The following is a 15,915-nucleotide window of genomic DNA, read 5'->3' as shown; positions in this document are numbered from 1 at the left end:
AAAAAGGTTCCATGAACAACCACCCACACCTTTTAGAATACCTACGTAACGCGTACAGAGGTTAAAGTATGTATGTAGATTCTGTTTCATTATAGTCACTTTCAATTAAAATTAAAATTGCATGTTACAAAATTTCTGATCGGTATCATTATTATTTTGTACAAAAACTATAAGATTCTAGTTTTGGAAGTGAAAGCTTCTTCGAAGTCGACAGCTCGATGAAACAGACTATGTACCTACCTAGTGTGTTATGTCGTTATAATTTATAAGTTATTTTTTACTACTTAATTGAGTTAAACATACCTGAAAAACAGAGAAATTTTAAATAAGTTACAACATAGTTCCAATGCGGATACAGCTCGCAAGCTTATCTATTGGAGTAAAACAATCGACTTAAATAATGAACCACGGGGATGAGGCTCTAAAATAAATAAATAACAATGAATTAAACTGATTAAGAAACTATACGACAAAACAGTTTTATTTCAATGGGAAACACAAAGATATTGTCTGTACTTTCACTATTATTTTGGAAAGGAGAACTCAGTGCCTGAATGACATTGACAACAATGTACTAGGTCCAACGTATTTGACATTGACTAAATGAACACGAGCGGAAGGAACGCAAATTAACGTTATTGCCGCGGAGCCAAAGTTTTGAAATTTAAAAATGTAGGTAATACATTACAATACATAAACAATTCGTTATTCTCAGGTTTTTATTTGAAATTGAAATAATACTGGATATTAATAATTAAAAAATGGGGGACGATCCAATACACGATAGCGAAAACACTCAAACACAAACCCAAAACTCACAAGTAGATTGGAGTCAGCAAAATACACCAGCCACAATTCCAAATATTTGGGGAAGATTGTATTCTACAAAGGTATCAATTAATGGTAAATATTGTTGGAAACAAGAACATCAACCTGAATATATCGGTAAGTTTCTATATGAAAAATAATGTGGAGGCGTGTAATTGCTTTTTTTCCTACCTGCTGATTTTTTGCAAGAAATGCTTACATTTCACATTTACATATAATTTGTTATTTCCCATTTTATTAGATCTTATACAACCAGAATTCAGCTTGGGCAGATCATTCAACTGCACTTTCATAATGAGAAAAGACAATATAAAAGAGAGTATTATAAGGAATGTGAGCAAGCTACACTTTGTTATTAAGAGGAATCTATCGTAAGTAAAACTTTGTAGTCAACAAGTAAATAAATAACAAATAAGATTTATGGATATAATTTTATTTTATTTTTAAATCAATAGTTCACTTCAATTTATGTATCGTATCTTGATTTTAGTGAACTTCTAAGCCCTGCTATAATAACAGACCTGTCACACAATGGTACCTTTGTGAATGGCGAAGACATAGGTAAAGGAAACAGTAGAGTTCTAGATGACAATGATGTAATATCAGTTACTCATCGTATTGTTAAAAGTAAGTTTATGTAATAAGAGTAACAATTTACATATAATAAAATATTTATACTTCAATGGTTCGTTAAGACAGTTCCAAGCTTGTTTTTTTTTGTTTTGTTTTAATTTATGTTTTTGATTTTGTTTTCAGTTTTTATATTTAAAGACTTATTGAAAAATGAACAAGACCAAGTACCTAAAGAAATTTCACAAAAGTATTATATCTCAAGGGTTTTAGGGCAGGGGGCTTGCGGCCTTGTTAAATTAGTTTATGACAAGGTAATAAAAAATATAATCCAATTCTAACTTATGGGGTGGGGTTGACAGAATTTACACTATTCACTGTTTAAATATTACTTTAAATATCTATTTGTGTCAGTTATAAAAGTTTTTATGTTATAAAAGTATTTACAATACTTGAAAGTAGTTGAGGTAGTTGAGAATTTGTAATATTTTTAACACAAGTCAAGTTTGAAGTCATCGAACTTTCCACATTGTTTGCATTGGTATTCGCTGATTATTAATTATAGTAATAACAATATAACACTAACAGTAATAACAATATAACACTAACACCATTGTGCAAAAATAACAGTATAATAATGTCAAATCCATTTTGAATTTTAGAAAAAAATAAAATACATAATTATCCATTTCATACTTTGATTTGTTGCGTTACCTACTTTTTACAATGTAAGAAACAATTACTTTTTTATGTTTAATATTTGTACATGCTATTTCAGATAAAATGCACCAAGCATGCCATGAAAATTATAAAAAAAAGTAGACTTACAAATGGTCAAATTAATCACATAAATAAGCCCGCTAAAATTATGAACGAGATCAATATAATGAAAGCACTCAGACATGTGAGTTTTCTTTCTTTGTTGCCAATTCTCAAACTTAGCAATGAAGTAACAAAGTTTCGCTACCAATCAATTTTCTTAACAATTACTAATCATTATTTTATTATATCATGAATTTTGTGCAATATATTTTAATCCAATTTACGTACTTGGATAAAAGACTGACTAACTAAAGAAAACTATTGGGCTGCTGCTGCAATGATGAATGAATTTCAGTTAATCTCAAACTATTGATTGGCATATTGACCGCCACAGCACTTTTAAATACCAGTCCCAAAAGCTATTTTTTTTAATTCTCTTTATTGCTTAGATGGGTGTGCGAGCTCACAGCCCACCCGGTGTTAAGTGGTTATTGGAGCCCATAGACATCCACAACGTAAATGCACCACCCACCCCGAGACAAGTTCTAAGGTCTCAAGTATAGTTACAACGGCTGCCCCACCCTTCAAACCGAAACGCATTACTGCTTCACGACACAGAAATAGGCAGGGTGATAGGTAAATTACCCGCGCGGACTCACAAGTGGTCCTACCACCAGTAATTACGCAAACTATAATTTTGCGGGTTTGATTTTTACTACACGATGTTATTCCTTCACCATGGAAGTCAATCGGTAACATTTGTTGAGTACGTATTTCATAAGAAAAATTGGTACCCGCCTGAGATTCGAACACCGGTGCATCGATCAACACGAATGCACTGGACATCCTACAAGTTAGGCCACGACGACTTCTAAAAAATAATCAATTATTATTAAAAACTCACATCACAATATGTGTAATTAAATTCATAAAAAATCTTTTTCAGCCATGCATTATTTCAATAGAAGAAGTATTTGACTCTCGCGATGCTGTGTATATTATTTTAGAACTCATGGAAGGCGGTGAACTGTTTGATAGGATAACAAAATTTAGTCACTTGACAGAACCATTAACACGGTTTATTTTCCGACAAATGGTACTTGCAGTCAAGTACTTGCACTCTCAGGGTATAACTCATCGGGATTTGAAGGTAATTTTTTTTTGTCTGGTTCAACCATCATTATCTGTAGACAAGATTATATAATTTTTTTATGTATTCCTTTAGAAATACACATTTACTTAACTTAAAAATTGCAACACTTAGAATGCATGTGCAATTCTTTTGGTTACCTAATTTGTTGTTTATAAATATGCCAATACTCACTGATGTTTTTTCAAATACACTTCATAAAAATACATAAACTTTCTGCCAGTTCTCAGGCTGTTCAGATTAAATTCCATAACATATAGTGTAAAAACGTTTAAACCAAATTAAATTTTGTTTGTAGCCTGAGAATGTCCTGTTGGAAGGTGACGAGGACGAAACATTAGTGAAAATTACTGACTTTGGACTGAGTAAGTTTGTAGGAGAGGACAGCTTTATGAAGACAATGTGTGGGACACCATTGTATCTGGCTCCAGAAGTGCTCAGAGCTAATGGACAAAATACTTATGGACCAGAGGTTGATGTTTGGAGTCTAGGAGTCATATTCTTTGTATGGTAATTATTTATTTAAAGAGTACATAGGTACTTTCAGTGCATGCCAAAATATACTATTTGTTTGCTTAAAATATACAATCATGCAAATATGCAATCTGCAATTTTTATGCTCAGCAACAATATAATATTTTGTCCCAAAATTTCATTGTAATAAAATTCTATTTGGACACATTAGGGGGTGTCCATAAATTACGTGAGGTGTTTTTTTTAAATTTTTGCCCCTCCCTCCCCCCTTGGTGAGATGTCGTGAGATTTTATTCAACCCCCTCCTCCATCTCCCAATCTCACGTGAGATTTTTCAAAATGTGAGTTTCTTACGTAAACGCTTTGGATTGTTATTGTAAAAAGAAAAAAACAAATTTGCTTCGTACTTTGATTTACGAATAGTTATGACTAGTAATCAATGTTGCTGAGAGTTTAATTATAAGTGTAATAAAAATTTAACAATAGAATACTTAAATCGTAACTACTGTGATTAAGAAAAGAATATCTACTCTAATTCAGTCCATGGAGAATCATGCACGGTCTCAAGAGAGACTATTGGAATTGGTCTAATTTTTTTTTGTTTCAATCAGAAAAAAAAAATGCGTGATATTTGCCGAGACCCCCCTCTCTCCAACGTAAGATTAGATGAGATTTGACTCGACCCCCTCCCCCACTTAAACACCTCACGTAATTTATGGACGCCCCCTTATCCAAAACTATGAGTAAGATATGAATTTACAATCTTATTTACTATTTTTATTTATTTATTTCTTACTAGCTGACCCGGCAGACTTCGTAGTGGCTCAATCGATAAATAAAAGACCTAAACTTTTGTTTAAGATAAACTTAAAAGAAACAAAAGGAATCCGTCCGACGGGAGACACATCAAAGGAAAAACAAAATTGTTATTTTTATTTAATTCCGAACATTTTTATATTTATCTAACCTTTTAACGCTTCTCTGGACTTTCACAAATAATTCAAGACCAAAATTAGCCAAATCGGTCCAGCCGTTCTCGAGTTTTAGCGAGACTAACGAACAGCAATTCATTTTTATATATATAGATTATCTTGTGATTAATAACTTCTAAAAGTAGACTTTTTGGACAATTGAAATGAATCTTAATTTACTTAGTAATCGTAAAATAAACATGGTGTGAGCTAAAATAATAAACAATCAAAATGAAATAATATAATATAAATTAACTTTTACTAGCCTTGTGGGTTATTTACCCTTCTCGCACGACTACAAAGAGATGTCACTCAAGAACCAGATATTAAATGGACAATACAAGTTCTCACAGGCTCACTGGAAGAATATAAGCTTGCAGGCCAAGCTGCTTATGAAAAGAATGCTCACAGTGCAAGTCAGCAGGAGGATAACCCTTGATCAGATACTGAATCATGCTTGGATGCAGGTAAATCCGTTCCCAATCTATTTGAAGTTAGTTTTTGACTAAAAAACGTTTGAAAAAAACGATGGTATGTTTGACCACATCTATACACCGATTCGAACGCAGACCGAAACAGTCAACTGAAGCATGTAATATTTTTATACGTTTGCCAACAAACAAGTAATTCAAATACAATCATCTCAGTTTGCCATTAACAATAGTCTTAATTAACAAATTTCCAGCAGTGAGCACTTATGAATACACTTCACTGTTAAGCACCTGTATATCATTATAAGTTATATTAAACTGGCAATATAGTGGTATGTATCCAGTTCCAAAATGATTAAGATTTCTCGCATGAGGGTCACGAGCGTACTGTATCTGATAAATTTCAATAGCTTTTTTCTTTCACATTTTAGCAATTTTCTGTTGCAGCCATGACTAAAAAGTGGGTTTAAAGTTCAATCACATATTCATTTTATAATTTTATGTGTAGTCAGAATTAATCTGAATTTCAATTTTTTTTTTATTGCTTTGATGGGTGGACGAGCTCACAGCCCACCTAGTGTTAAGTGGTTACTGGAGCCCATAGACATTCACAACGTGTAAATGCGCCACCCACCTGGAGATATACGTTGTAAGGTCTCAAGATAGTTACGACTGCCTTCAAACAGAAACGCATTACTGCTTGCATTATGAAATGAATAAAGATGAAAATCTACATGTAATGAAATTTCAAAATCTTCGTATAGAGAATAAAAATATTTTTTACAGGACGTTGACACGATTATAAGGGTTGAAAAACTTCTATCACACACAATCCGCTCTAAGGGCATGAAACAGGCGACAAATAGTACCACCGGTGACGGCGACGACAATGTCCGCAACAGCACGGTGGCCATAATACAAGTGGTAGCCGCGGGTAAGCGAGCCCTCAGCGACACGTTCTGCGCCACCGAACCGAACGCAAAAAAAATTAAAATAGCCTTGGACGACGAAACTAGTTCCACAAACAGTTATTGCTCAAATGCTTAACTATTTCCGAATCAATGATAAATTACTGTGTTAATGGCGGTAATGTTAGATTTAGTACGATCGAACTATTAAGAAATGTGTTTGATGATTATTATTTTCTTTCAGACAAAAAAGTGATTTTTTTATCCCACCTAAACGTGTAGTGTATTGAGTTTTGTTAAGTTTTTAATTACTATGCTTTGGAATTTTATGATTCTATGTGATATTCTTTAAGTTTTTAGTATGTTGTCGTTTTTTAAAATCCTAATAATTTTTTAATCTAATTATTGCTATAACGAGCCATGTGGTTTGATATTTTCATTGATCCTTATATGAATCTGATAGTTTTTAAAGAGTAGGCGCAGACTTAAATTGATTTTATTGTTCTTTAAAGTTCCTTGTAATGGTTAGGTGCGTGATTAGAAAATGTGCCATAAATTCAGTTAATTATTGTGGAAATAATTAATGTTGAATTAGTTTTACGAACAATAAAACGAATGATTCAAAAATAATTATTTTTATTTCAATTCCATAAATGAAGCTTTAACTGTATATGTATGTACATAAACAAATTTGTTTAAGTAGATAATAAGTTAGGCATACATTAAATTAATTCAGTCTTATTGAATTCTGTACAGTTTAACCTAACAAGTTTCTAGTATTATTACAGACTACAACAAATACAATAATATTGCTTCTTTATTTAGTAAACAGCACTTCCCTTTTCACTAACACTAAAAGGCAGGTTGTTACATTTATACTAGGTAATTATTCTCATTGTGTTCGTACTTTTTTAAATAAAGGAACTAACAATTATCTTAAGTTAAACCGTACGAATATCCTCGTATGCATACATACACCTTTGAAAAAGTATTAACGTTTCACAACGCTCTATCAATATCTGATCGACGAATTTAAGACATTCAATGTACACAAATTAATTCAATAACGAACTGGAGAAGTGGAATAGAATAAATTATAGGAATATTCGAGAACAGCCTAGTTTCTATGTTTCAAATGATTTTTTTAATGAATACAACTATAATTAATTTCATCTACGTGATTTTGTTTATTAGGCACAATTAGGTTTAAATTTAAATAAGGAAATATAATTCATTGAGGTCTACATTAAATTTAAATAAAATTTTATACACACAACACATTTATTCCAACAATTATTGATCGATCCCACCACTGTTCAGCATTATGCTTTACAAATCAGTCTTAACAATGTGACAGCGAAGTAACTACGCCTATGTAACGAAGTAGTTACGTCAAATATACGAGTATCAAAGCGGAACACGTTAAAACATTTCCCATTCAAGATTAATACAAGGCAAACCGCGGATACTTAACTGCAATATAAACTGCTCTTGGTTTGTGAAAGTTCAAATTCCTCTCACTATTTATTTATGACCGACTTTAAAAATATGTGTTCTATTCGCCGGCTACAATGTCTTCGTGTGCTGAAGCGTGGGACGGCTCCGTGTGCTGTGCTTCTGCTTCTGTAAGGGGAATCAAAATTAGAGTCCAATTAGAAAAAAAAACACGTGTACCACTCGAGGACTGCCGCGGTAAAGCTATTGCATAGCATTTTTTATCAACTTATGCAATTATAATTAGACAATAATAATTTAAAATTAAAACAAAAGCAAAACATTCACTGTCCCCTTTACATCATAACCTAGACCGCGCGAAAGAGAGATAGGCAGACTTTTCGTGATGCGCATGCAGTGCGACGTCACGCCGCGCGCTTAGTCACAAACACTACACAAGCGCAACGTGTGAATGTGTTGAGCGCGAGCTACATGGTAGGCGGAGTGGGGGTGTTAGGTTTTATTTTCGTTACGGAATTTCTTGATTCGGTCGCCGCGCTCAAAGCCCGCGATAAAAGCTATGCAATAGCTTGATTACCAAAAAATAGTTTTGGCGAAGCGTCCGGAAGCATACAAGCTATACACTCACCTAAATATTTAAACTATTTTTGAAGTAGCTGAAACAATGTGAAGAGGAAGCGTAACACAGATCTACTGAGAAGCTAATATTGTTAAATATTGGATTGGATATTATAATTTACCAGGGCCCATATTTCGAAATCTTCGTTTTACAATTTACGTAATTTATCAATAAATTATATTATTTAGTTACGAAAACACAAAATACGCCGTGTACCCGTTAAAACAATAAAAAGATGTTCTGAAAAGCTGATTTTAGCTGTTCAAAGGTTTTTGAAGAACTTTTACACAAAGAAAGCGATGATAGTAAATTCAAAACTATCCTAGACGCCACAAGCTATATTTAAAAATATACATATATGTATTTGAAACTGACCTGCAATAGCTCTGTCCACTTTTAGTTTGTCCCTGACAATGTACGCCGATGTTATAAGGAAGAATATTCCTCCGAGTACTTCCACGAAGCACGTTATGAACAGCGCATACTGAAGCGCTCTGAATTCTACAGTTTTACTTGGCAAATCATCCGATGATGGCATCAAGTAGGACTTCAAACTTTCTGATATCTGAAATGTTTTATTTTAAATAAGTTTTTTTTTTTCATAATTGAAGAAACGAATGATGATTTTAATTATCTGCAAGATAATGTGTGCTTACTAATCGTTTAAAATTAGTATAATTTACTAATTCAACTTTTTAAGAAGTCCTTGGCAACTTACAACTCCGACTAAATATGGACTTCCAGCATCCCCAAACATGTGCGATATTAATATCTGAAAAGCTTCTGCTGTCGAACGCCTTGGTGGTATGACAACGTACTGAAAGGCAAATTGACATAATGAACACCCGAAAAATACATAATTGCGATAAGTAAATTTAAAATTAATTTCATTTAAAAAAATTACATAGGATAGTTATAAAATATAATACATGGGGCTTTTAGGGGGCTTTTTAGGCCTGTTTTAGGCTGTTTAGGCTATTTAGAAAGACGTCCGGTGCCCTCGTATATTATATCGACTTATTATCGACCATAATTAGGGTTTATTCTCGGGCAATCATCAATATCAAAGGCATTATTTTCAAGACGAACAGTAGATTAGACTACAGCGTTATGGTAGATTTTGTTGCATAGATAGGTGCTATGTACATATTTCCTTAGGAAAAAGTAGTGCTCTGCATGCAGGATTTGAAAAGTCGCATCACTCCATATAAGTACAACGGACGTCGTTCTTTAGACCACGGGCGCGTCAAAACTTTATTGACCGTTTTAATATAAAATAAAAGTTAAATCAGCAAAAATTTTAATAATTTCCATAAATCGAGATTACAAGAGATTTTATAAGGTTAGTCCACCAGTACCTCGCACATTTCTATTGCGAAGCAATGTATTCCGATTTGAACGTTAGGATTGCAGCTACAATTGAAACTTAAGCTTCATTTCTCAAGGTGGTTGCGGGATTAATTTTGTGATGTTTATGGACTGCGGTAACCACCTAACATCGAGTCTATGCAATGAAATAAGTATTTGTTATTCTACTCAGATAAATTTATTCCCAACAAAGTTGATTTTAATAAACTACCCATTTCAGAACTAAACTCTACTACAGACATGTGTTCATTCAAAGTGCATAAAAAAGTACACACACACACACACACACACTCCATTTTCATATATAACATAAAATAAAACTCGCAATATTCGTTAGTTCTAGTTCTACTACAAATTTGGCGTTGGTTAAGAGAGTTATTAAATTTTGGTAAGTGAAACTAAACTGACTATCTTCGAACAAATGTTTTAGTTCATTAATAAATACATTGTATAATGAGTAGGTACATTTTTAATCATATTTTTGAGAAAAACTGATAACAAAAATATTTAAAGGTCTAAAAAAAATGTAAAGATGATAAATACTGCTTATCATTATTTTGTTTTGAATATAATTTAGGATGTAATGTTATGTATAATGTACCCACGTAATTGGAAACTAGAATAAAAAAATATAAATTGGAGTAGTTTGTCTAATACTCTGTTTCAGAGAAGTTAATTCAAAAATAAACATTGCAGTATTAAAATTGATTTTGTAAGAACTATAATTTAAAACAGTGCCATCTATTGAAACGAGATAAAATCACTAAAACCAAAATCACTGCAGAGCTGCCATTTGTTTCACTACATTTTCAAGAGATGGCGCTGTGAAATAATATATTGAAACCAGCACCCCCCGAACTTTTAAAAATTCCAATGAGATACAACATCAACCGAGAACAACTCTATCAACACCATTATAACAACCAGGCAATAGTGAACCGTCATGTGCGAGCAAGTGTCTGATTTCAATTCTACGCATAACATAAAACTGATATACCCAAAAGAGAAAGTGAATCATGCTAGAACAAGTAAACATCAATCATGCAGTCCCAAAACTTAGAGAACCCAAAACATAACAAACATCTACTAGAGCAAAACAATAAAATAAATAAAAAGCTTCCGTGCGTCTCCGGGAGCGCATCTTACCAGCGACATGTCGGCCACGATTGCCCAGTTGATATTGATCGCGAGCTCGCCGATAAATATGAGGGCGAAAGGGGCGTACATGTAGCCCTCGGTCAGAAGCAAGGCGAGCGCGACCGCCGGCGCCGACAGCAGCAGCCCCGCGCCGCACAGCAGCGGGTGCGCGCGGCCCCACCGCTTCTGCAGCCCCGCGCCCAGCCACGCGCCCAGCGGCACGCCCAACATGCCCGACACCATGGTGATCGCGCCGAACGTTAGCGAAACCCTTCGTGCAACATCGTGGGTCACTGGCGGCCACTCGCCCTCCGTCGGGCGTCGCTCCGAGCCCGCCCGAGCCGGCCCGACCCAACCCGAGCCAACCCGACCAGCTCGACGCGACGAACGACATGGGGTGCGAGTTACCGCCTAATATTACACATCATATTTAGAGTAGCTCTAGAGCCATAGGCGTAGCATGAACATGCTCCCGGAATGTATTATAGTTTAGCGATAATTAAATATTATAATGAAAGGGATCATGCGGATGAATGGACGTCAGTCGGGCGTTTGACATCTACGGCGAAAAGATTAATACTTTCAAAATAAGGTATGCATTATCAATCACAGCGAAGCGGCATTCACAATGTCGAGACGACGCGATCGACCTCGCAAAGCACCGGCGTAACGTCGTATCTCATTGGAATATTTGTATGCGGAAAAGTCGGTTTCGGGGGGGCGGCCTTCCGCTCACCAGGATCATGTCGGCGACTACGGACCAGGTGAGGTTGAGAGTGAGCATGCCGAAGAAGATGAGCGCGAAGGTCCCCGCGGCGGAGGCACGCACGGCGATCAGCGCACAGAGCACGAGCGGCGCGGAGAGCAGCAGCGCGGCGCCGCACAGCAGCGGGTCGGCGTCGGCCACGAGGGGCCGCGCGCGCGCCGCCGCCGCGCAGCCCAGCGGCACGCCCAGCGCGCCCGCCGCCATGCCCACCAACCCGAACTTGTACGACACGCTGACGACCGCAACCGACAACACGCTCGTCATACAACCTCGCTTCTCTCGACCGCTCTAGCGCCACCGCTACCATTGCAATACTTAACGACGCTTCGATCCTAATCTATTCCTAGCGTTACCGTTTTAAATTGCTGTATATTGTGAAGTCGCTTGTTTTCTTCACAAAATTTAAACATTTACTTTAACACTAGTGTACTAAATTTTTATTACGTACACTCTTTATATTTCGTTATTCAAATCGACAAATATGTAGTATTCTATTCTATATTCTCGATATTAATAAAAACTATAAAACTGTAAATCCCCTCATGAAACCGCGTAAATATTTGTTTAGCGTAACAGGAAAGGTCATTGCGTATTTCCCGTAGCGTACCGAATATAAGTTCCGTATAACTTACAGGAAACATGCCTATTTAAGTCCATTCAGAAATCTAACATTTTACAATTTGTACTTTTAATAACTTCCCGACTAACTCGTACAACAAAAGCCTGTCATTTTATATTAAATTCTCATTATTGTTATTTCATACCTTTCGAAGGAAAACTCGTTGCCAGGTTGCAAGCCGAGACCCAAGTAAATAACTTGCGGTCCCCACCACGTGAGCGCGCCGGTCACGAACGCTACGCATGTAAAAGCGATCGTCGACAGCATGAACGATGGACTGAAACACATAATGGAAACGCAATTAAGCCGAGGTTCATTTTTATGCATTACTAACTGACCCGGCCGACTTCGTAGTGTCTCAATCTATAAATAAAAAACCTAAACTTTTGTATAAAATAAACTTAAAACAAAGAAAAGGAATCCGTCCCACCGGAGACACATCAAAGGAAAAACACAATTGTTATTTTTATTTAATTCCCAACATTTTCATATTTATCTACCTTTTAAACCTTCTCTGGACTTCCAGAAATGATTCAAGACCAAAATTAGCCAAATCGTCCAGCCGTTCTTGAGTTAAATTTAGCGAGACTAACGAACAGCAATTCATTTTTATATATATAGATATTCACGGTCCCCCCCTTCTAATCTAATATATATACTAATGCTATGAGGCAGATATAAGGCGATGATTTACCTAAAACATTTCCCAATATTATTATACTATGAGAATAGGGGTCATGTATACTGGTGACTTACTTTTTTATGAGAGCACGCAGATCGTCCTTATACGAAGTGGGTTTTATGTGACTCTCTTCGGAGGCGCCTCGTTCCGGGTCTTCCATGACCCATATGATGAGCGCGACGGCAATCGCGCCAAAGAAAGGCGTCACCCGTAGACCGTATCGCCAATTGCCTAGCGCTGCACCCACAACTGACCCTACTATATATCCGAGACCACTGAAATAACACACAGTAATATGAGACAAAAAAAATACATATAGGCAGCAGCCTGACTTTGCCCCTGGCATTGCTGAAGTCCATGGGCGACGGTAACCACTCACCATCAGGTGGGCCGTATGCTCGGCTGCCTACAAGGGCAATAAAAAAATATATTGAATTTTTATTATATTGAATTTTTTGAGAAAATATACTTAAATGTTTTCGTATGGAGATGCGAATGTTGCGATGGATGTTTTGGGTACCGAGAATAGATAGAATACGATATGAATATGTTAGAGGACGTCTGAAAGTGGCACCTGTGACAGAGAAGTTGGGAAGTGCGCGTTTGGGATTGTATGAACATGTGAAAGGCTAAATGAAAATGAGGTTGGTAAGAGAGTGTTAATGAATGTGGAAGGATATAGAAGAGGAAGAGGAAGAAGAGGAAGAGGAAGAGGAAGAAGAGGAAGAGGAAGAGGAAGAAGAGGTAGAGGTAGAGGTGCCTAAGAAGAAATGGATGGATTGCGTGAAAGACGATATGGGAGTGAGTGAAGAAATGGTATACGATTGAGGAGTGTGGAAGGAGAAAACATATTGCGCCGACCCCAGCTGACTGAGAGAAGAGCAGGAGAATGATGATGATGATGATAATGATGATGATGATAATGATGATGATGATAATGATGATGATAAATGTGTTCGTATATATAGATGAGACATAGCATAACACATTACAGTGTGCTTATTGCGAGTTCAACGTTCTCGATAGCGTAGAGGGTAACTCAAATTTGCTTGGAGTTGAAACGTTTGCCTACGTTTGCCGCTAGGGGCGCTATTCCAACTGCATACAAATGCGAGTTAAATTTTACGTTATCGACCGCGTAAAAAAACTCACACTAAGCACACAGATGACCAATTTGTTTACAAGATCAGCGAACGGCCATTGCACTGCGTTAGAGACACTCGCAACAAGATACGCAACCTGACCTTTTACACATTAAGTTGAAGATTAGCACTTAACAGATACTAGCCATGTCGATTATTACGTCTATATCGCACCGCGGTACAAACAAATATTCCAACACAACAATTAACTCCAAAGATGCAAATACTAATCCAAACCTACTTTATTTTGTTTTATTAAACAGATGCATTAAATGTGACGCATTTAAGCTTTCCTGCCCTTCAACGCAGAACATATATTTAAAGCGCGGCAGAAAAGCACATATCTTCCCTATACCTTACTGGTAACCAACATATGAATAAGATGAGAAATATATTATGATGATATTGAGTTGTATGGGATTACTATAATATGATAAATGATTTTAGTTGGACATAGGTAGAATATTAGATAAAGCTATAAAACAATTATTTTGATATCGGTGCGTGGTACATGTGCAAAATTTCAAATTAATCAGAAATCTTCAAGTTGCTGAAAATTATAATATATAGATAGATGCAAATCAAACTAATAAAAGCATTAATTAATAAACTCCTTAGTTACTACTACTACCAATACAATCGACCCATAGAGTCCACTGCAGTATACAAGCTTTAGTTGGTGAATATTGGTGCCTAATTAAAAAATATAAAATTCTAATTTGATTACCAAAACCTAGAATAGAATGAGAAATAACAAACTTACCTTCCGACTGGGATGGCAAAATAGAAGAATGCTAACATCTTCGATCTTACATCCCCCACGAAGAGATCGCTGATGATGGTAGGGGCTATCGTGGAGTACGAGGCTTCTCCAATTCCAACGAGACCACGGAAGAATGCAAACGACTCGTAATCCTTAAAAACCACAAAAAAATATTGATAACATCCTTATTCTATTAACTTTTTGACGAAACCTGCTTGAAACTTTCTGAGGATTATCAACATTAGAAATTTCAAATCGTGAATCATTTATTTTCCTTACAGCAAGATAAATTACGTCTAGTCATGTCCGAGTTTCGGAAGAATTAACAAAGTACTTACGTGTAAAAACGAGCCAAAGAAAGTTGTTAGACTCCAGAGTGCAACGCCACTGGCCATAATGACGCGCCTTGAGTATCTATCTCCTAAGTAGCCAAATATTGGCGCGAACAACATGTACGCGACGACGAACACTGTCTGTAGAAATCCAGCCTTGCCATCACCAATTTCGAATTCAGTTTTGACATTATTTAAAACACCTGCGGACGAAGAAAACTGTATGTTAATTGTAAACAATCGCAGTTAATATAACGTAACTACCTCGAATAACAATCAACACAATTTGAAATAGTTAGCGATATATGTATAAAAATTTATATTTTTATTTCTACAACTGACTAGTTGTTGCTTGATATTGTATTGACATTTCTTCTTTTCTTTTTGATATGACATGACATTTATTAGACACCTATATATTAATACGTGAAGCAAAAACTTTGCATCCCTTTTTACGAAAATTGCGCGGACGGAGTAGTATGAAATTTTCCACACTTATAGAGAATATAGAGAAGAGGTGCACAATGCTAATATTTTTTTTAAATAATGCATAAAAGATACATTAAATCAATAAAGAAAACATTACACACTCTACATACCATGTATTTGACGCACACACGCATGCATACTATTTATTGTCAAACTTTTGTTCTTGACGTCTGTTGTCAAATTGAGAATAGATTAAATATTGTTTGTGTTTGTAATATTTTTTATAGTGTAGTCTTGGTGAAATTTGTGATTATAGAAGTATAAAATACAATCATAATAGTGTACAAACATACAATTCCAATTAATTATAGTCTAATTTCGACTACTGCGGGACCTCTAGTTCATATTAATATTTCAACAATTATTACTGTTTTACTTGTTGAATTTGAATTTCAAGGTATGTTTTCATTGGGTATTCTTTTTTTATTATTATTGTATTCCATCTTCAA

The 15,915-nt window shown here is 35.6% G+C and overlaps 2 protein-coding genes across 6 annotated transcripts in view; one reads left to right on the top strand and one right to left on the bottom strand.

Moving 5' to 3' along the window:
- Positions 1 to 559: 559 nt before the first annotated feature.
- Chk2 (cell cycle checkpoint kinase 2) lies at positions 560 to 6,235 on the top strand. The gene is given in 10 exon segments (XM_028187144.2): positions 560 to 945; positions 1,070 to 1,199; positions 1,319 to 1,455; positions 1,585 to 1,712; positions 2,177 to 2,302; positions 3,107 to 3,310; positions 3,609 to 3,820; positions 5,021 to 5,222; positions 5,973 to 6,074; positions 6,076 to 6,235. Coding segments are annotated over 10 exon segments (1,452 nt in total). The 5' UTR covers positions 560 to 761; the 3' UTR covers positions 6,103 to 6,235.
- A 478-nt stretch (positions 6,236 to 6,713) lies between these two features.
- Positions 6,714 to 15,915, bottom strand: part of spin (lysolipid transporter protein spinster) — a 29,472-nt gene continuing 20,270 nt past the window's right edge. For 2 of the 5 annotated variants that reach the window (XR_016323408.1, XR_016323409.1), the window contains exons 2-10: positions 14,984 to 15,180; positions 14,646 to 14,797; positions 12,815 to 13,015; positions 12,204 to 12,335; positions 11,410 to 11,671; positions 10,683 to 10,944; positions 8,887 to 8,985; positions 8,544 to 8,733; positions 6,714 to 7,717 (exon numbers count right to left, since the gene is read on the bottom strand). Coding sequence is in view for 3 of the 5 variants with exons in the window: in XM_028186963.2 (XP_028042764.2) it covers positions 7,650 to 7,717; positions 8,544 to 8,733; positions 8,887 to 8,985; positions 10,683 to 10,944; positions 12,204 to 12,335; positions 12,815 to 13,015; positions 14,646 to 14,797; positions 14,984 to 15,180 (1,301 nt within the window). In the remaining 2 variants the exon portion in view is untranslated. Of the gene's footprint in view, positions 7,718 to 8,177; positions 8,206 to 8,543; positions 8,734 to 8,886; positions 8,986 to 10,682; positions 10,945 to 11,409; positions 11,672 to 12,203; positions 12,336 to 12,814; positions 13,016 to 14,645; positions 14,798 to 14,983; positions 15,181 to 15,915 lie in introns of all 5 variants that reach the window. The other 3 variants (XM_028186965.2, XM_028186963.2, XM_028186964.2) reach the window with 3 other exon arrangements.

The sequence above is a fragment of the Bombyx mandarina genome, chromosome 08 (assembly GCF_030267445.1).
Source record: "Bombyx mandarina strain Sakado chromosome 08, ASM3026744v2".
Taxonomy (NCBI): Eukaryota; Metazoa; Arthropoda; class Insecta; order Lepidoptera; family Bombycidae; genus Bombyx; species Bombyx mandarina.
The sequence above is the reverse complement of the archived record's forward strand: the minus strand, read 5'-3'. Positions and strand labels throughout refer to the sequence as shown.